The sequence below is a fragment of the Cyprinodon variegatus genome, unplaced genomic scaffold, assembly GCF_000732505.1.
Source record: "Cyprinodon variegatus isolate N-32 unplaced genomic scaffold, C_variegatus-1.0 Scaffold30, whole genome shotgun sequence".
In the NCBI taxonomy this organism is placed as follows: domain Eukaryota; kingdom Metazoa; phylum Chordata; class Actinopteri; order Cyprinodontiformes; family Cyprinodontidae; genus Cyprinodon; species Cyprinodon variegatus.
Window position 1 is genome coordinate 819,172 of NW_015150483.1, and position 20,441 is coordinate 839,612.

Here is a 20,441-nt window from a genome sequence, read left to right on the forward strand (position 1 = left end):
GGTATTTGGTGCTGGTCCTTAAGGTCTCTGAACAGGGTGTGGAACATTGGTTGGGCTGAAAATGGCCTGTTATTATATAAAATGGCTGAACATGTTATTTACATCTAATTTTTGGTAGGGACAAGTAGGTAGGTCCAAAATTTTTGGTAGGGACATGTCCCTATGGTCCCTATGCAAACCTACGCCCATGCTTACATCTACCTCTATTCATGTTCTTGGGCCAGTGAACCAATGGGCTGGTCTGTATGTAAATTTCGGGGCGTAACAAAAGTACAGGCCAGAACCAAATAAGGCAACATCCCCGAGTTGACATCAATTCAGCGCTTTGTTATGATTCGCCTGTTTTATGGTGGAAGTTTAGAATGGTGAGATTTGCAGAAAAAGGAGGTCTTAATGGGGTTTGAACTTCTCTGTATATCCATTTCACCCACTGAACTATTGTTATTCATCTATGACAATCTAAACTCGATTTTGCATTCTATGACCCCTTAAAATCTTAGTTTACCAAATGCCTTTTTTCCGCCAGAATTTACAAATAAATTCTTTACAAAAATGTGATTTCCTATATGGGAAAAGCACAACAGAAGCTTTGAACAACATCTCAGTATGTCAGCCTGGGATGGTAGATTTTTGGCACAATTTGGTACAAATCACATTAACTTTCCCACCAAATGACTCAGTTCTGTTTTTGTCTGGAGAACTGGAGAACACCATTGTGATAAGCTTGTGAAAGGATGCACAAAACATTTGGACATAGTCATAGAGCTTGAAAGCAACTTGACCACTCCTCTGAGAAAGTGTGAACTATCTTTGACCCAGAGAGTGGTTCCTCACTGGATCATAAGCTTTGAAATGCCATCTCAGCTCATGTGCTAATGTTTCCTGGAAGGTAACAGGAGGGAAGAGGGGTTTAGGATTAACATTTTTACTTTGCCTGTTCTTCTAGCTTTTTGAAGAAAACTACTTTAAGAATTTAAACAGCTGAGATGTTTGCATAATGATCAGTATCAGATTTTTTCAGAATTTCTCTATTGTTGTTCAAAGATTTACGTGTATTTTTATTTCCTGATGAGAAAAGCGGGTTACACAACTGATTTAATTAAATAACTTCTGCTGGCCTTGGCTTCTGAATAATGCAATTTCTGTAGACTGGGATATATATCAGATCTTCTGTGCATTTTACCCTTAAACATTGATAGAGTGCTATATGTGATGCATCCTTTTAAAACCTGACTGAAACTTGAAGTGTTTTTTCCCTCATTCTCTCTGTAGAAAAGCTTGCTGAAGCCCAGAGACGCTTCGCAACACTGCAAAATGAACTGCAATCATCATTGGACGCCCAGCGAGAGAACAGCGCTCCGCCCAGCCTGCGCAAACGCAAGACAATGTTCCACCTGTCGCAGGAGGAGCGCTGCAAGCACCACAACATCAAGGACCTGAAGCTAGCCTTCAGCGAGTTCTACCTCAGCTTAATCCTTCTCCAGAACTACCAGGTTCTCCTTAAGCACATACACAGACCTATTTTATGATAGCAGTTGTTTCACCACGTGTCCTACAGCAGTATGTCTGGTTGTTTTTTTGTTTTTTTTGTTTTTTTTTTATAATAACATGTTGGTCTGTTTTTTTTTTTATCCTCAGAACCTGAATTTTACAGGTTTTCGTAAGATCCTGAAAAAACATGACAAAATCCTGGACACGAGTCGTGGAGCCGACTGGCGTGTGGCTCACGTGGAGGTGGCTCCTTTTTACACCTGCAAGAAGATCACCCAGCTCATCACCGAGACAGAGGTGACTGCTCACCCTTTTAATAAACATCAGACCATTCAGCGTGATAAAACCTTTATGCACTGATGACACTCTTCTGTCACTAGACGCTGGTCACCACAGAACTGGAGGAAGGAGATCGTCAGAGGGCCATGAAGAGGTTGAGAGTTCCTCCTCTGGGAGCAGCTCAGGTCAGACAGCTTACTTCATGTTTACTTTGCTTCTCAGCTCTTGCTGTTTTATGTAAGATAAGCTACATGGAGAAATATTTCTACGTAGCCTTACTAACGAAATGTAAAAATGTTTTTATGAGTAAAAGCAAAGGCTGGAGATTAGAAAAGACAAAGAAAAAAACATCCCCTACAGCCTCATATACCTTTTTAATAAAGGCTTTGTTCTGTTCAACACAGAATATATGATTTGGATTTGATGTAATACTTAATGACCTTTTAACCTCATTGCTATTGTCTCATTGATTAGTTATATACACATTAAAAAGTATGTATTGTATTCATGTTGTGTTACAACTAGGGAAAAAAGCAGCCTTAGAATGTTTTTCATTCTATATCCAGAATCCAGAATATATCTTAACAGAACCTGAGCAATTTTTGTTTGTTTTGGAATCAACCTAATTTTCCTGTGTACTGCCTGGCTCAGCCTGCTATGGCCTGGACGACCTTTCGAGTGGGTCTCTTCTGTGGCTTCTTCATCATTCTGGGTGCCGCCTTTGTTCTCACTGGTGAGTGATATTTTGAATCATGTTTTTTTCCACAAATTCTCAAACATTCCGTAGTTCGGTATTTCTATTTTTATCGGCCTCCTCGGGATCCATTACAGAATTGTAAATGAACTGAAATAAAATGTTGGATTTTCTGACTTATTTTAAGGCTTTTTTCCCCCTCATTTTCACAAAAGGGGACCATTACTGTAAGTTTAACCTTTATTTACAAGCAACACTTTAAGTTTTAATCTCCACCCTGGTCCTCTCAGGTGCTGTTTTCATCCGCTATGAGAACATTTGGCCTCTGGTGCGGATCTATCGCGGTGGCTTCCTGTTGATCCAGTTCCTCTTCCTGCTGGGAATCAACACCTACGGATGGAGACAGAATGGAGTCAACCATGTCCTCATCTTTGAGATTGATCCACGAAACAACCTGTCACACCAACACCTGTTTGAGGTCTGAGAAGCATAGAAGTACCTCGGTTAATAGAAGAAAGCGATGAATCTTCAGAAATTTAATTTAAATTAATTTATTAGTGATAGCAATATTTTACTATGTTCTCCAGAAATTATTCATGTTTAGCCAGAAAGACATCCTGTTCAGAAATATGTGTTTAGAAAGCAGGTCAATACAACAGAATTATACAATCCATACTCCTTATTTGCATTATTTAGAACATCCTGTTAATATTATTGAAATGTTATAGGACCTTTCCTTTAATGCCACTCCTTCTGTCTCTCCTGCAGATTGCTGGGTTCCTGGGCGTGCTATGGTGCCTCAGCATACTCTCATGTCTATACTCAGAATACACCTACCTCCCCATGCAGATCAACCCTCTCATTCTTTATGGCTTCATGTTGCTCTTCCTCATCAACCCGTTGAAAACTTGCTACTACAAGTCCCGCTTCTGGCTCCTCAAACTGCTGGTTGGTCATCTTCTAAACACCTCTTTTTTGTAGTACTAGTGTTTTTTGGGGGTTTTTTTGCAGTGGATTTCATCTAGAAACTGTTAAAAGTCAAAGCAAAAAAAAAAGTTCATAACTGTGGCAGGATTTCACTTGCATAGCAGCCTTTATCACATGGAAACCAGTTACAATAAACTGATTAATAAGTGACTGATTGTGTAGAATAACGCTGCATATGTTTTGTCGAACAAAATACATTGCTCTGTCCTGCACTGAATTCATGCTTCTGCAAAAACATAACAAAACAACTGGCTTTAATTCACTGCTTCAGGTTGAGCACATTCTATTCAGTGAGCTGTTTTCACTTGCTGGTTGCACTTATGTCAGACTTTTGACACTGAGACAAACATCCAGCTTCCCAGTCCATTTGATATTATGAAATGATTTAACATTTCTGCATAAAGCTCTGTGGAGGAAGGCCAAGGTCAGAAACGGCGGAATTCACACGATATCAAAGTCTAAGCTGTGCTTCTTTAGAAACTGCCATGCCATTGGGATCAATATAGAGCCGCAGAGGCTCAGTAGTAGTGCCATGGCATCCAGGGAAGTAACCTGAAACTGTATTATGCAACTAGGAAGCTGTACATCATCTTTGTACAGAAACACATGTGAGTTCTCTTGGCTCACTCATCTTTAAAGGCTCTAGCTTGCAGGGACCTTTTTTTTTTTTTACCAGAATTTGCCCATTGTGAGACAATAAAGGGATTTTCAATTGTATTTTTTTAAACCACTAGATTGTTTTCAAGGCCAGTAATTCTCCCTCTCCTCATCCGCCGCACACCTCTGGATTTTTACAGCACCTAAAAGTGCAAAACGTTTTTTGCTTTTACATTTTGAGATGAAAAGTATGGTTGAATACTGAGACAAGTAGATGTTTTAGCTTAGTGTGCTGCTCCTTGAATAAAAGGTCTGTTTCCTTGATTGCATTTCTAAAATGTAATCTGTTGCTTTTGGTGGACTTACTTTTTTATCACTCAGACTCTGCCATTACATGATGTTTTATTATAATTATTATTTATATTATTCCCATGATGTTTATATTTCTATATTTTAAGGTTCTCCTTTTTTGTCTAGTATCTTGAGAAATTTCTTTTATTTTGTTTTTATGTCAGCCAAGGAAGCTGTGTGTTTATGGTTTTGCATTAAAAATCCTCCACAGGTAGGGCTTCATTTAATGCAAATATCACAAATTTAGCTGAGAAGATTGCATGGTTTTGTTATCATCTTGCAGGTTTACCAAAATTGTTTAAAAATCGCTCATCTCAGACTCTGTCAGGTTCTGGACTTGAAGAATCATCTAATCTGTCTGGAGCTTGTGTCCATTTTTCCAGACTGGTTTATTTTACTGTAGTTGTTTTCTGGAATTGAAACATGTACTGACAGGGTGTGAGGGGTGTTGTGTCTTTATCTTTTCAATGAATGCAGCAACAATCCAGATATCATCTCAAGCTGAATGTTTATTAAACCCAGCTCTTTGTCTCAGCTGTGCTACATCACTGCAGGACAGAGGGTGGTGTGTGTGTGTGTGTGAGTGTGTGTGTGTGTGTGAGTGTGATTGTGATTTTTGGGGCGGCTGGAGTGAGGCAGAGGCCAAAGGGTTGAGGAATAATAGAACAAAGCGTGTCTCAGGGGAGATGGAGGCTGTGACTGTGCAATCATTACAGACATAGATCTATCAACATGCTGATGCCCTGAGCTCTTCTGTCCCTCGTCCTCCTCCTTCTCCATATAGACCCCCTCCTTTTCCTTACAGGCCCCCTCCCCGTGTTCTTCTCTTTTCCTTCACTGTGCCCCACAGTTCCCAATACGCTCCCCCAGTGATGAGGCTGTAATCAGCCATGATTGATTTGGCACCATCACAACTGCATAAGGGATTTTCAGAGCAGATTTTTATGATTTCCATGCAGGGTAGCACTGAGTGATGTTGTATCTCTCTTCGTTTTAATAGGTCTTTCCCTTTACTGTTCAGTAAAATGTAACACTGTGCAAAATGGCTTACGTATTCTCCAACAGAAACCACTTACAAAATGATACAATAGAAAAAAGCATACAGTAGTGTGTATTCATTGAACAAGCACTGCAGTATTAGCCTTGAGGCATCCACACAGAGTGGAAACAAGTCCTGCTGATCAATACAAACTTTGATTGGCATTTTAAGAAAAATATGTGCAGCTGATAAATGTTTGTGTGAACAGCATAGATTTTTTTTTCTGACATTTGGAGTACATTGAAGGTATATGAGGTTTTTCTCAGTGGCTGTAAACGGGGGGGTGCAGAGCACAGTCACTAGCTGAATGTCAGATGAGGCCTTTGGGGTTAATGGAAAAAGTCGAAGATGGTTGTATCATTTTACAAACGTGGTCAATAGCTGGAGCTCCTGCCAAAGTCATATCCCAAATAACATGCTCCTAGACGCAATGGCTGGCTGGTGAATGCATTTCTCCTCTGATTCGTAACACAAATAAAACATGCACACCGACACAAAGCGTGACTCATCACAGCGTCCTGTTCAGGGCTGATAAGCTACTCTGGAGGATTTATTCTTTTATGTTTCTCAGATTATTCAGCACCTTCTCCCTGTCTTAATTTTCCTCCTAAAGTTTTTCACACTAATTATTCCTTTACTTTGTCCTCCTGTTGCAACAGCTTTAACTGAGTTAACGCTTTCATTCTTTCAAAAGGTCATATAACACATTTTCTGAAATGCACTTGCTATTTTCCATTTTAGAGGTTCTTTGCATGTCCTCTTCTTACTTTCTGTCATTCCTCTCTGGTTTGCCTCCAGTTTCGTGTTTTCACTGCACCGTTTCATCGTGTGGAATTTGCAGACTTCTGGTTGGCAGATCAGCTCAACTCTCTGGTGTTTGTTCTCATGGATTTGGAGTATCTCATCTGCTTCTACATATTTGAGCTTCAGTGGAGCAACAGCAAGGGGTTACTACCCAAAGGTGAGGAGTTGATCTAGACTGACCTAAATCTAAAAAGCCGGAAATCTGGCTAGGACTTTTTTTTTTGGAGTCTGCATGTTGTCCGTCTATATGCATGGGTTTCCTTTTTAAACGCTAACTTCCTTTTTTGGTTGAAAAACTCACATGGTGACTCCCTAGGCTATATAAACTAGCATATTTAAGATATTATTTTGAAACCTGTCAGTGATAATCCTCTCAACATTTGCACTTGGTTAAGTTTAACTTTTGCTGGGTTTTTGTTGTATATTTTTAGTTAAATATTTTTATTCACATTTTGTTTTGAAATAAAATTTATCACAGCTCTGGTAATATGTATATATGTGAAAAATATTAACTTTTGGTTAATTGATATTTAATGGGCTCATATAATAAAAAAAGGATAGCTTTTTTAAATTAAAAGCATGATATGTGAATAAATTCAGAGTGGGTGCCTGTTGGTGTGCATTTCACTCTGAGATACTCATTTTGAAACAATATCATTTACAGTTTTGAAAAGTATTTACACCCCATCAACTTTAGTTAAAGTAAACCTCATATATTCACTGTTCAATGCAATATAAAAAACTTGAAAGATAAAAAATTGCCAGCTTAAGCAAAGAGAGCAAAATTTAGAGAAGCAGCCAGGAAGGCCATGGTAACTTTGGAGGAGCTGCTTTTTGTCCGCTCCAGAATTATCCACTACTTTATTAATTACATATAATTACACCTTTACACAACAGGTAGGACATTTAAAGGCTTATTAATACTCTACTAAGGCAATACCCTTATGCGATGGGTCTAAGGTCTTCAGGCGTTTCTAACAAAAAATATGACAGAATTGATGCCTATTGCTGCCCTTTTCACCAATGTGCTCCCCCTGGTTTCATTCTGCCAGTTAACACAGAGGTAATGGATTGTAAATGTTTTGCTGCGAAGAGGTCAATGTCAGACCATCGTAATGAAGAGTGTTCCTGTGCTGAGAGGAACGTGACTAGGACATAATCTGTAAGGAGAATGAAACTGTAATGTTGTTGAATTTTATCTTAGATACCAACGAGCACATTTGCCACAGCTACTCGTACGGCCTGCGTGCCATCATCCAGTGTCTGCCTGCCTGGCTTCGTTTCATCCAATGCCTGAGGCGTTACCGCGACACCAAGAGGGCCTTCCCACATCTGGTCAACGCCGGCAAATACTCCACCACCTTCTTTGTGGTCACCTTCGCAGCCCTCTACGCCACACACAACGGTAAGATACACTATACATTAATACAGTAAGATGTTTATGACTCATCTCTTCTTGTACTCGATTTATTTGTGCTGAGCAGAGATGATAATACATCATTCCTCAAATGTAGTGCCATAGATCCCGGCTTTGAATCATTGCAAGCACTGTGAAGAGAGATGTGAGACTGTCTCAAGCTTTAAACCAGTTGTGTTCTGTTGCTGTTTTAAAAGGGCATGTCAGTAACACAACGATGTGAGTCTTTTGTGTGTGCGTGCTCGGAAAGCAGAGGTGACCTTGAGTGCAATTGCTGGAAGCTGGCGTGGGTTTCCTTCTCCGGTCCCAGAGCTTTATAATGCAACAGGAGAGGTTTTTCAAACCGAGTTGTTGATAAACAAGATTCTGCTTTCACAGTGTGGTTTCACTCTCAGGGCAGGGGGTTAGAGCGAGAGAAATAAATGATGGACAGCAGGAAAGAATGGGAAATGCTGCATTGGAAATCTATGGGAAATGGCATAAAGAGTATGAAAAAACGATAGATTAATAGTCCAGTCACTCCTAGATTCAGAATTATCCTGATGTTTTATCAAAAGAGGAGAAAAAAAAACATCACTATTAGATTCTTCTTCACCAAAGACTTGGAGATTTGACCATGTTGTTCAAAGCATTTATTTCATCCAACATGTATTTAGCCTTTGGCATTTCCTCCGCAAACAGATTTATTTTTTGCCAAAATGCCGGCTGTGAAGTCTAATCTTCAGGCTTTCAGAGTGCTAAATGTTATTTCTTGCTCTGACTTTATAACATTTCAGATTAAATTTGAATCGGTACATTTTCCTCAGATGTTGACCGCCAGTTATATTGAAAAAACTGAAGTAAAGGAGACTGAGACAGAGAAATATCTCCTTTTTTTCCCTTTCTTTTTCAAACCCACTGCTCAGTCGGAAATCGTCCATTAAACCATATCCTCCTTCCTCCTCTGGTCTGAAGCCTGTGCAACCCTCCATTAATGGCCTCTCTTCATGTGTTATTCTCTATGAAGCTCTCTTTCATCCTGCATGTAATGGAGACTGAGGCTGATGTTGGTTAAGTGAAAGAGGAGGTTGGAAAGACGCTCTCATATGGATAATGATGGTTAAGGAAATTGCCTGTTGTTCAGATATATTAAGGCTCATGTACAATTACAGCTCTTCACTTGGATTTTAAAGCTTGTTTAGAGGATCAGCATCAAAATATTCTGCATCCAAACTTAGATTTGATTCGAAGACACATCAAGCACATTTTTTTTTTCTAAACTGGCGCCACGTCTGCGTGCGTTACTCTGTAGACCTGGCAGAACTGATGGCCGGTCAGTGTCATGTTCACACCAGCGGGTCCAGCTGTAGAAGGTGCCTCAGATGCCAGTCATTATCTGGCAAATATCCCGGTGTCTCGTGTCACCTTCGCTGCTATCCTGATCCCAGCCAGATGGTTTAAGTGTTTCCTTACTGTCAGACTGCCTCACTTACTCCTGTGAGTCATTTCCCACATTTAGATCCTGGGAAGCTGAAAGAGAAAATACGTTCTGATGTTAATAAATCTCATAGCTTTCTGCTGCAGGGCTAGGTTTAATTAATTAGCCAGTGTCACACTGATCTGAAGCTGCAGCATAAGAGAGGTGTGTTTATTCAGAATTAACCTCTATTGCGTCAGTATAGCAAAAGTCCACACATGCAATAAATAAATTAGCAGCTTTACTTCATACAGACGCTCATAAACTACTCATCACACGTATGTTTAGCATGTTACATGTGCAAACAGAGTACCATGGCGCCCAATATATCACCCCCATGAGTTCTTGTTCCTTTTCAGTGCGCATGTGGTTTGATTTCCACAAACGCTTATCCTCCCTCCTCCTCACATGTGGACCTGTTTGTACTATAAACCTATTTAATGGACACCCTACAGCCAGTCAGAATTCAGTAGTCATCCAGACCATGTTGTATCTAATGATGACTTTACTTAGCAACTTCCAACTCTTGAAGAGAAGCACTTAGCCTGAAGTTGCTTTGCTTTTAGGAAGAAGAGTACCGCCTTTCAGGCGGGATTTCTTGAAAAATAGCCAATTGCAGGCAGGTTGCTATCTCTGTTGAGTAATGTTTTCAAAGTGACAAAAGTTAACATGAGTGCACAGAAACAGGCCCACATGCAAGGAGGAGGGGGGCTGGGCACGCGTGGAAAAAAACGCATGTGCACAGTGAAGGAAAAAGCACTCATGGGGGTGATATATTGGGGCCCCGTGGTACTCTATTTGCTCATGAAACATGCTAAACATGGGGGTGAGAAAGAGTTAATGAGCTTCAGTATGAAGCTGCTCGTAGGAGTATTTATCTCGTGTGTGGACTATTGGCTGAATCCTGACGCAATACATCTCACAAAACACTTTGTCTGTGTTGTCATTTTTGAACTGAATCATTTTAGCTGAAGTCCTGAAGCATGAGCATTATGGAGCGTGTCTCTTCACTGCTTTGAGTAACCTATTGGGTCTATTAAAATCTGCTATTGTGATTAATTCAGGTTACATTAAAGTGGATTTTGGATTCTATGGTTTCATTAGCCATTCCAAATGTTACTAAACACTGTTGGAGGTTCACACTGAAGTAGAAAAACTATTTGGGATTAATATAGGATTCAATTCAATTCGTTTCATTCATATAGAGCCAATTCAAAACATATGTCACCTCAAGGCACTTTACAGAGACAATTCAACCAGATCAGAAAATTTGACAAGATCATACAGTCAGATTGGTTCAAAGTTTTCTATCTAAGGAATACCAGTTGATCACATCGACTCATTGACTCGAAGGCAATTCCTCACACCAAGCATGCTTGTAGCGACAGTGGAGAGAAAAAAACTCCCTTTTAACAGGAAGAAACCTTCAGCAGAACCAGGCTCAGTGTGAGCGGCCATCTGCCGAGGCTGACTGGGGTTCAAGGAGACAGAAGCAGACATAGAAAAAACAGGCCAAGCTCCAACATCCACAAACAAAGACGTTAATGATAGCAGCACAGCTGATAATTCTCTCCAGGATGGTGTCACTGTCAAACATGAACAGATGAGATTAAGCTACTATGAGAATTATCAAAAAGAGCATAACATTAGAGATTGAACTAACAAATACTACAGAGTGGGAGAATAGATATAGAATCAAGCAGAAATGAAAAGGGGTCTCTATGTTGTCAAGCTGTCTAAGCCTATAGCAGCATAACTTTAGAGATAGCTCAGGATAACCTGAGTCACTCTAACTATAAGCTTTCTCAAAAAGGAAAGTTTTAAGCCTAACCTTAAAAATAGACAGAGTGTCTGCCTCACAGACTAAAACCAGTAGTTGGTTCCACAGGAGAGGAGCCTGATAACTAAAAGATCTGCCTTCCATCCTACTTTTAGAAATTCTAGGAACCACTAGTAAACCTGCAGATTGAGAGCGAAGGGTTCTGTTGGGAACATAAGGAACAATCATATCTCTAATATAAAATGGAGCTTGACCATTTAAGGCTTTATATGTGAGAAGGAGGATTTTAAATTCTGGATTTAACAGGAAGCCAATGATAAGAAGCTAGGACAGGAGAGATAGGGTCTCTCTTTTTAATTTTCATCAGAAGTCTGGCCACAGGGGCGTGCAGGTGGCGGAGTGATTAGCACGCATGACCCCCGTAAGAAGGCCTTAGTCCTCAATGTGGCCGACCTGGGTTCAAATCTGACCTGTGGTCCTTTGTTGCATGTCTCTCTCCCTCTCTCATACCCCCTTTCCTGTCAACCTACTGTCGAAAAAGACTTAGTCCAGCCTTGAAATAACAAATGTTTGAACTAGTTTCTCAGCTTCAACCCTGGAAAGGATATATCTAATTTGTTTAATTATTCTGCAGATAATAAAAGGAAATTCTAGAAACCTCTTTCATATGGGATTCAAATGTCAGTTCCTGATCAAAAATAGCACCAACATTTTTTACTTTATTATCTGAGATCAATTGAATCCCATCCAAATGAAGTGGCTGACTAATCAGCTTCTTTTTCAAAGACTCTGGTCCAAAGACCAAAGATCAGATTCATGCCTGGATGATTTATGGTCATTGTCATCACAAGGCTAAATAATATCCACCTGGGGGGTGGATACTATTTAGCCTTGCTGAGAGGGGTGTTTTTAATTTGGTAAAATACACAGAAGTGCTACTTTAATATAGAGCTAATAATCTGTGTCAATAAAGATTGACTGATACAGGTTTTTTTTAAGGCTGATGCTGATTATTTTGATATCAGTCTAACTGATACCCAAAGTCAATATTGCTTTTTCTTCCTCCATTTACATGGAAAGAATCACACAATGATAATAAATGTTACACAAGCCTCAATTTGAAATAGATCAAACAAAACATTACCAAAGGATAGCATGGATGGAGCAGCAATGCATGAGCTTTACGGGATCTCAAGACATGGCTGCTAAATGCACTGATGAATCAGCGAGTTCATGTATAGTACTTATTAGCCAATACTGGTACAAGAAAATAAAAATGCTAATATCAGCTAAAACTATCAACCAGCTGATGAATTGAATCTCTAGTGTGAAATGATGGTTTAAAGAATAGGCCTAAATTATTATTGGAAAGAGCATAATGTTTATTTAAAATTCATAGAACTCCCTAAAAGTGACAAAAAAATCTGCTTTTGCTGAAATTGAAGTGATTTTTAGTTACGAATGTCCGTACATGTTATTTAAAAGGTTTATTTAGTTGAAAAAATAAAAACTTAGATGCTTGTTAAATTCAATGATGCTAGGAACTGTGCCTAACAGCCCCAATAAACAAATTCTTCAAATATGAATGAAGAAGTGGAGCCAGCACTCTGCACAATCCTGGCTTTGTTGTCAAGTTTAGGCTCCATGTGTTGCTACAATACATACGGTAGCTTTTTTCCTGTGTTGTTTCCCTTCTTCCCCTGGAGCTGCAATTTGTCCTCCCATGCCTAAATGTGCAGTAGCCATCTTTTTTTAATCAAAATCATTATAATCTGTAAAAAACATAAAAACAAATCCTTCAGTTCCTACCGGTGGTCTTACTGGCATTTGGAGAAATTGAATTTGCTGCTCCTGATCAGAAACAACCAATCAGAGCCAGGAGGAATAACTAAGAGGTGTCAGTTATGCTCCTGTCTCCCATCATTGTTGCCCTGCTCCCTATGCTGTTCATGGGAGGTTCCACTGTGGGGGAGGAGCTGTGGAGCAGAGGGCAAGTGGGAGGGATCTGTAAGTGCTGCTTGTCCAATTTTCAGGCGAAGTCCACAGTCTTCTCAGAGCAAAAGCTGTGTAAAAAGTAACCACAGTAAGTTCTTGGGGGGAAATAATTTATTCTGTGCATCTTTCATTACATAAACATAAACAGGGTAACTCTATACAGTCACATTGTTATGGTGCGTATGCTTGGATCTTCGGAAAAAAGGCACAGACAAAGGCAAAAATAATTGATTTGTTTTTAATTGTGAGCATAATTCTTAAACAAATTCTGCCTGTACTTTCAAACACATTGATATATCGATTTTTGCATTGTCATGTAAAGATTTGTATTTGATTCATATTGAAAGTAGCACTAGTCACAAATATGTATTTCAAACTTGTAAACTTTGAATAGAAAAGCTATTTGAACCATTTATTTTGCGCCAAGTTGTTGTTCCATAGAACTGTGAATTCCTTCTCCCTACATTTCTTCTAGCAGTTTAAAAGTTTAGGATGATCTCCTCAGTTATACTGAAAATGATCATGATCACCTTGGACAGTTTATCAAGGGTTTGGTGTTTAAATATTTTTTCATCCCAAGTCTTTCATACGGGTAAGTTCTGCCTTTTTACAAGTTAATTTTGTAGATAAAATGGAATCAGTCAAGGCAGCTTTATCAGTAAAGCGCATTTTGTTACAAGACAATTCAAATAAAACAAGGGAAAATACATTGAAAAGAACCTTGCAGTGCCATGATACAGGAAGGCATAAAGACTAGAGGGTAAAACAAATATTTCAGTTAAAAGTTCAATTAAGACAATCAAAGGCACCTTGAAGAAATGTTTTTATTATCTTGATTTGATATAACTTAGGGTTTAAGCAGTCATATAGTTTTCTGGGATTTGTTTTCCAGAGCACTGATCTTTGTACACTAACCCAGTTATAACAAACTGATGATATGTAGTCAGTCCTCTAGCTTGTAATAATTGGAGTGATGGTAGGAGGTCCTTCAGTTTCCACATAGTGACTTTCTGAGTTTCTTGGCAACCGAAATGATTTCTTCTTGTTAGCGATTGAAGCATGTCTTAGCGTTCTTCTAACCAGCTGTTTGGAATGCAAAGCAACACGTGGGGCAGGGGCAGCACTGTGGCTCATTTTTTACTAGTTTGTTTGAAAATTGTGGAAACAGTATGATAAGAAATGTTAACGGTTTTTAAACTTGACCTTTTTTTTTAATTGAAATAACTTGATATCAGCAATATTAGAGTAGAAACCAGCTAATAGGATAAGAGGTGAGAAAACATTTTTCACTTCTTCATTAGGGGCAGTGATTATCAGAGGGTGTTTTAGACTCATGCTTTTCTGGGAAATCAACAACAAATGTCCTAAATCAAATATATAAATGAATAAAGAACTTTATAAAAATGCATCTATTACTCTCCATGTGAGAGGTTTACTGTGGCCTGAAATGTGTAAAGCCTGAGGAGAGAAATGGAGAGCTTAGCCTTGTTGGATCCTGCTCGGGTAGAGATAAGCCCAGTACTGACAGCTTTTATAACTTCATTTCATTGGCTGGCAGCTCATTTATTTTCAGGAGAAAAATTGCTACATTCACAGGTTTAGCGATAAAACTGAAAGGCGGTGTTTAGTTAGTCTACGGCTTTTTGAACCCTATGTCAACCCCACGGCCAAAAGCAATCACTGCATGGGTGGGTTCAGATTCAGGCCAGAGGTCTATGAGAAGTGTCTCCTTTTTGCAGCCTAGCTGCATCAGGTATGTTAAGATGGAGTTCACAATGTGGTCAATAAAGGGTATGGTCAGATCAAACAGATTGGGGGAGAGAGAGAGAACAAACTAATTTCAAACATAAAATGTATTTAATCCCTGCACAGCCCTCTATTCCTAATTGCTGGATTTGCCATAACAGGATTAGAACAGGTGTATTAACAGAGTCTGCATGCTGACTCTCAGTAGACAATTTACATAATAAGAATATCTACAAGCTGCATTGCGGCTCTTCTCATCTGACCATTTCACGTCTGAACTGCTGTCAAACTGAGCTATTACCTTATTGGAGAATTGGGTTCCCATGGGAACAGTTAAAAAATAATTTTAAGAGCAGGGACTGACTGTTCTTGTGTTGAACTTGTTTCGGTGAGCTGTACCATAAAATGGGCTTTGAAGGGCTCCATCTATTTCTCCTCAACTGCTCTGGACAGATCTATTCTGTGTTTCAGGCTGTGTAGCTTAGATTGAATGTTCGTGACAGGAGGCAGTGACCACTGTTTGCCCCTAAATGAGCATCCAATCAATTCTCGTCTCACCATTTTAACCTACTAATGGTTGAGGAGAAAAACCAGCCTGATCAAAAACAGCATCGGCCTCCACAAACACTGGGGGTTAAATACCTCTAAATGATGACACACTGAGGAAATCACAACAAGATATTTTCCACTGAGGAGTCTATTGTTGGGGACAAAGTTTAATCTACATCTGGGAGACGTTTGTGGCCGTAGGGACAACTTCCATCCGATTCCTCAGCAGCAGCTAGCAGAGCAGTGCGGCAGTAAGTCCCCGCTCTAATCCCTGGCGTCTTGTTGGCTGGTAGCAGGAAGAAACAGTGACGATGATAAATTGGAGTGAGCCTGGCCTCCGTCTGGTAGCTGTTGTCTGTGGCTGTGTGACTCAAAGAGAAAGGCCACAGGGTGCTGATTTTTACATCAGCACCTACTGAGGAACAAGCTGATCACATCCACAGTGCTCTCACGTAGTGCTGCTAATCACAAACACCCACATTAGACGCAGCAGCTATCTGCAAGCTGATTTAACAGTTTATGTATAAACAGAAAGGACTGCTATCATTTTTGCCATTTAATCCAAATATTCTGCTGTGAGGTCTAAAGCTGTAATTAATTAGAATTAATAGAAATGGAGCATAGCGTATTCACGGTAATAGTTAAATAATACAGTAATAAAGCTTAATAATGACAAAAGTTACAAAACTGATGGGGATACATAGTATTAATTACTCTAAATGATTTCCCTAGACTCAGACACTATAGATAATAAAGTCTAGAGTCTGTTTACACTTTATTCTGCATCAGGTATTGTAGATGTGATCATCTGTAATTGCCTAATAAGGGTTCATTGATATCAAAGTTAATGAATTTATAAAAAAAAAAAAAAGGGGCCATTGGTGGTACTGTTGCCTTGCTGCAAGAAGGTCCTAGGTACAAACCTCCGAGTCTACTTACTAAACTCCTGAACATTTACATAAAAAAACTAATATCTGTGATAGTTTAGTCATTGAAAGTATAATGTTATAATATATTTATTATCAGGACATTATAAAATGTGCAAAGCAAATCAGCTAAATGTTTATGCAACTGTTAATACACTTTCTAATTTGAACAAAAATGAAAAGCATGCTTCAGATCACCTGTTAAAACCATCATTGAACTCATGGTAGGACAGCTCCCCCCTGTGGACATAAAGTTCAATTGGTTATTTGGAATTATCTCAGAAATAATTTCACATCTGTTGTCTTTGTGTGCTTTTTTTTTTTCAGAACAAGGACACACAGATGCAGATATGTTTTTGTACCTTTTGATCGTGTTCTCCACCATCAGCTCCCTCTACACGCTGATCTGGGATCTGCGCATGGACTGGGGTCTGTTCGATCGGGGAGCTGGGGAAAACACCTTCCTGAGAGAAGAAATTGTCTACCCACACAAGGTAGGGTCAAAGGTCAAATCTATGTAAAATAATGAAAACTCAATGACCCATAACTTCTGAGCTTAAATAACACTCAGAGAACTGTAGAAATACACCCTAGGTTACTAATGGCATGCTCAGAAACAGCACTATGAATCTGACTCATTTTGGCATAAGCTTTCATTGGAAGGTTCAGACAGATGAGAATGAATCAGCACTGTCGTTAAAGAGCCAGCGCAGTAATGTTCCTCCTCTAGTTAAGCAAACATTTAACACCTGAATATCATGTTCACAAAGAACAGGAAAAGGTTTCTCACATTAACTGCAGCTGGACTCAAAGTCAGTCAACAATCAATCTCTACAGAAAAAAAGACAAAATAAAAATTGTAATTTATACCTTTACAATAAAAAAAATTAATCTGATTCTTGGTCAGGCCTTGGAGTTTTTTTTTGTTTGTTTTTTCTTTACATAACTTAATTCCCAAAAGCTTCACACAGATTAGATTTTCTCATGAATGTAATCAGTCCTGAATGTTTCTACTAAAATGGATTACTGCTGTTTGTAGCTATGTCCGACCATATTATTCTCTAAATAACTCTGTTTATCTGTCCAGGCCTACTACTACTGTGCCATAGTAGAGGATGTGATCTTGCGTTTTGCCTGGACGATCCAGATCTCCCTTTCAACAATGACCAAGACTCACTCTATAGGGGACATCGTGGCCACCGTCCTGGCTCCTCTTGAAGTCTTCAGGTGAGTCGAAACAGCGTTTCCTTCTGTTCTTGTTTTACTCCTCAGTGGTTCCCTGACAGACAGGATCCCTCAGCTAAAACTCATAAGCTATACAAGGTTCCATGGCCCCCACAGTCACCTACCTTCCTCTTTCCACCTTCCTATAAGGCGGTTTGTGTGGAACTTCTTCCGTCTGGAGAACGAACACCTGAATAACTGTGGTGAGTTTCGTGCTGTGAGAGATATCTCAGTGGCGCCGCTCAACGCTGATGACCAGACGTTGCTGGAGCAGATGATGGACCAGGAAGACGGTGTCAAGAACCGCTCAGGCAAAAAGGCCTGGAAGAGGTCCTACAGCCTGTCTCTCCGACGCCCCCTGCTGTCCTCCTCGCAGTAAGTAACCAAAGATTCCTTAGCTTTATGCAATCAATTTTTGTTCTAGTTTAATAATAAAGGAGAGTAAATAATTAATCTGTACATGAATGTTGTGTTCATAGTAAAACAGAAAGTAAAAGAAAGCAGAAATACTTCTTTTGTGAGCACACCCACTTCTTCATTATGTAACATAGGATCAGATTCAGATGAGCTTGATAAGATTTCACTGCTGTTTTACTTCCACAACCTCCAAAAAGCTTTGTTATGGAAGCCCGTTTCTGCCACATGAAAATAAAAAAAATGCCAAATAGAAAGTCATAATAATGAGATAAAAAGTCATAATTATGAGTTATAACGTCAATTTAAATTTTCAAAGTCATACAAAGTTTAAAAGTTGAATATCTCATAATTTATCTGGCATTTTTTACTTTCATGAGCAGAAACTGGCTTCCATATTCAGTGGATTGAGATGTAGGACGGGGAATTTTCTGAAAAAATATTGAGAAAATTAATGGGAAACTCTGAGCTGTGAAAAAAAGATTAAAATACTGAGATCTATTTGAACATGAAAAATATTCTATGTTAACATAGCAGTACAGCAACAGACTTTCTTCCAGAAAAACTGATGCTTACTTGACATAAACAGTAACAACACAACAGTGAATTCTGAACAGAGAAGGGTGATTTTCACTGTTCATTTTTGTCCATGACTATAACTTCTTCTACATTGTTTAATACGTTTTTGAAGTATCTAATGACACATTTCTGTTACTTGACTGGTTTTTATGAAAGGTAGTTTGACTTCCACAAAACATGAGAAATAATATATGAAAAATAGCCTTGAAGCAACATTTTGAATTTTTTTTTTTTTTTAATAGCAGAAAGGATTAATGGATTTATTGAATAAACATCCTATTTCTTCTTCTCCTCAGATCCAAGAAGGACACAAAGGTGCTGATTGAGGATATGGATGACGAGGCCTTCAGCTGAGCACATAATTCGCACATAGGCACCACACTATATTTATAAGGACCTTCTTTCCTCTCCCCCTCCATATTATAACATGTTAGCTCAAACATTACTGTATAACATTCAATAAATGAGGAAAGTCATCAGCTTTACAGAACTTACCTCATCTTTTAACTCCTTTAAAGTGTTGAAAGTTGGTCTTTATAAGTATAGCAAACCCATTACACAATCCAGAGACACAGAAACACAAAGACAAACCTGCTGAAGCACAAGCAACGTGTCATCTTGGTACTGTTGAGGAGAGAGCTACATTCACACAGATGGACTGGTGTCAAAAAAAAAAAACCTTCACTTAACTTACAGAAGCAGAACACACTGCCTGGGATGATTTAATGCTTTTATTATATAAAAATGACTTCTTTAGTATCTACTTTTCTTTTTTTTTACTATGATATGTTTCAGGCTTTTTTAGTTTCTCTTCAGGACAGGCTGCAGACGACTGTTCACATGCCTTTCTAACCACACTAGGATCAACAGGGAGAAGAAGAAGAAGAAGAAGCCAGTAAAAGACTAAAACCCTATAGATCTACGGACTGAACAGCTTATCTAACAAATCAACTGGTTTCAACTTGTTGATTCTTTTTATACTCCTTTTATTAAGTTCCTTTTTTCTTTTAGTTGTAGTACGTCAGCGAACGATCACAACCCTTGAAGCGCTTGCAGGAAAAGTGCGTTTACAACATAAAACAAGGAAAAATTTCGTTAAAAAAAGATGTTTTCTATTCAAATACTTCTGTTTGAAATTTCTTTACTGTATGTTTTCAAGTGTATTACTACTATAGATGTGTTGTTTATACTAATGAAACTAGTTTGAACCTCCTCACTTTGACTGTTGATGTATTTTATAATGTTAAACGTGCCACGTTTTTATGAAAAACACAGAGCCCTGCATTACTCCCCAACATTAATTAGTGGATTTTAAATCTATGATGTTGTCTAAAGGTGCTCTTTTACACTAACTACAGCTAAGGTGCATGCATTGCAATTAACACCGGTTACCAAAGTTTTCTTCCGATGAATGTGTCTCAAATAAGAAAAAACTAGATCATTAAGTCTGCCTGAACAAGTCAATAGATAACATAGCCAGAGAGTTTTTTTCTTCATAACCCTAAACCGGCTCTATTTCCCAAACTCTGCTTTTTTAGGCTGTTTGAGGCTTATTAGACACACAAATGGGGATCTGGTTAAATAACGTGCCATGATATACAAAAGTTTTTTTTATATAGGTGTGTCTCACTAAAGATTTGTTGCACACAGAAGGACATTTTGAAGTGTTTATCCCTGTTTACTCTTACGATTGTGGCAAACAGCAACTGAAAAATAAATATTCAGTTTCTCCAGGAATTTGAATATTTTTTAAGACAACAAAAAGAAGAGTGGACCAATTAAAGGATGTAATTTTGCATCAATTAATGTCTCAATGGTGGAGAACAACCCGTGGTGATGCCAGCCCAGGCTGATTTAATAGCGTCCTTTAGCTCTTCTCCTAACATCCGAATATGGACCAGTTGTTATTAACTCCAGCTGCTTTTAAAGTCTTATAAAAATCCCTCAAACTCATGAATAGGCTTTGGTTTCAAGACTAAGTTAATCCCTGTTACTTGTACACTCTTTTTATTTTCCTACCCTTTGTTTTCCTTCCACTCAACTTTCCATCTGTATGCCTGCTCAAGGCAATATCATTCTTCCTTAACAGAGGTCTTTTGTAGATTATATTGTG

General features: G+C 38.8%; 1 protein-coding gene across 2 annotated transcripts in view; it reads left to right on the forward strand.

The window, feature by feature from the left end:
• LOC107100922 (xenotropic and polytropic retrovirus receptor 1 homolog) overlaps window positions 1-20,441 on the forward strand; it is an 85,635-nt gene that overhangs the window by 56,635 nt on the left and 8,559 nt on the right. Inside the window, exons 4-15 of one of the 2 annotated variants that reach the window (XM_015399613.1) lie at window positions 1,273-1,493; window positions 1,639-1,788; window positions 1,872-1,955; window positions 2,422-2,503; window positions 2,755-2,942; window positions 3,233-3,412; window positions 6,237-6,399; window positions 7,447-7,647; window positions 16,439-16,605; window positions 17,199-17,338; window positions 17,486-17,710; window positions 18,625-19,232. In XM_015399613.1, coding sequence (XP_015255099.1) covers window positions 1,273-1,493; window positions 1,639-1,788; window positions 1,872-1,955; window positions 2,422-2,503; window positions 2,755-2,942; window positions 3,233-3,412; window positions 6,237-6,399; window positions 7,447-7,647; window positions 16,439-16,605; window positions 17,199-17,338; window positions 17,486-17,710; window positions 18,625-18,682 — 1,859 coding nt within the window. In that variant the 3' untranslated portion in view covers window positions 18,683-19,232. Of the gene's footprint in view, window positions 1-1,272; window positions 1,494-1,638; window positions 1,789-1,871; window positions 1,956-2,421; window positions 2,504-2,754; window positions 2,943-3,232; window positions 3,413-6,236; window positions 6,400-7,446; window positions 7,648-16,438; window positions 16,606-17,198; window positions 17,339-17,485; window positions 17,711-18,624; window positions 19,233-20,441 lie in introns of those variants that run through there. The other variant, XM_015399605.1, reaches the window with a different exon arrangement.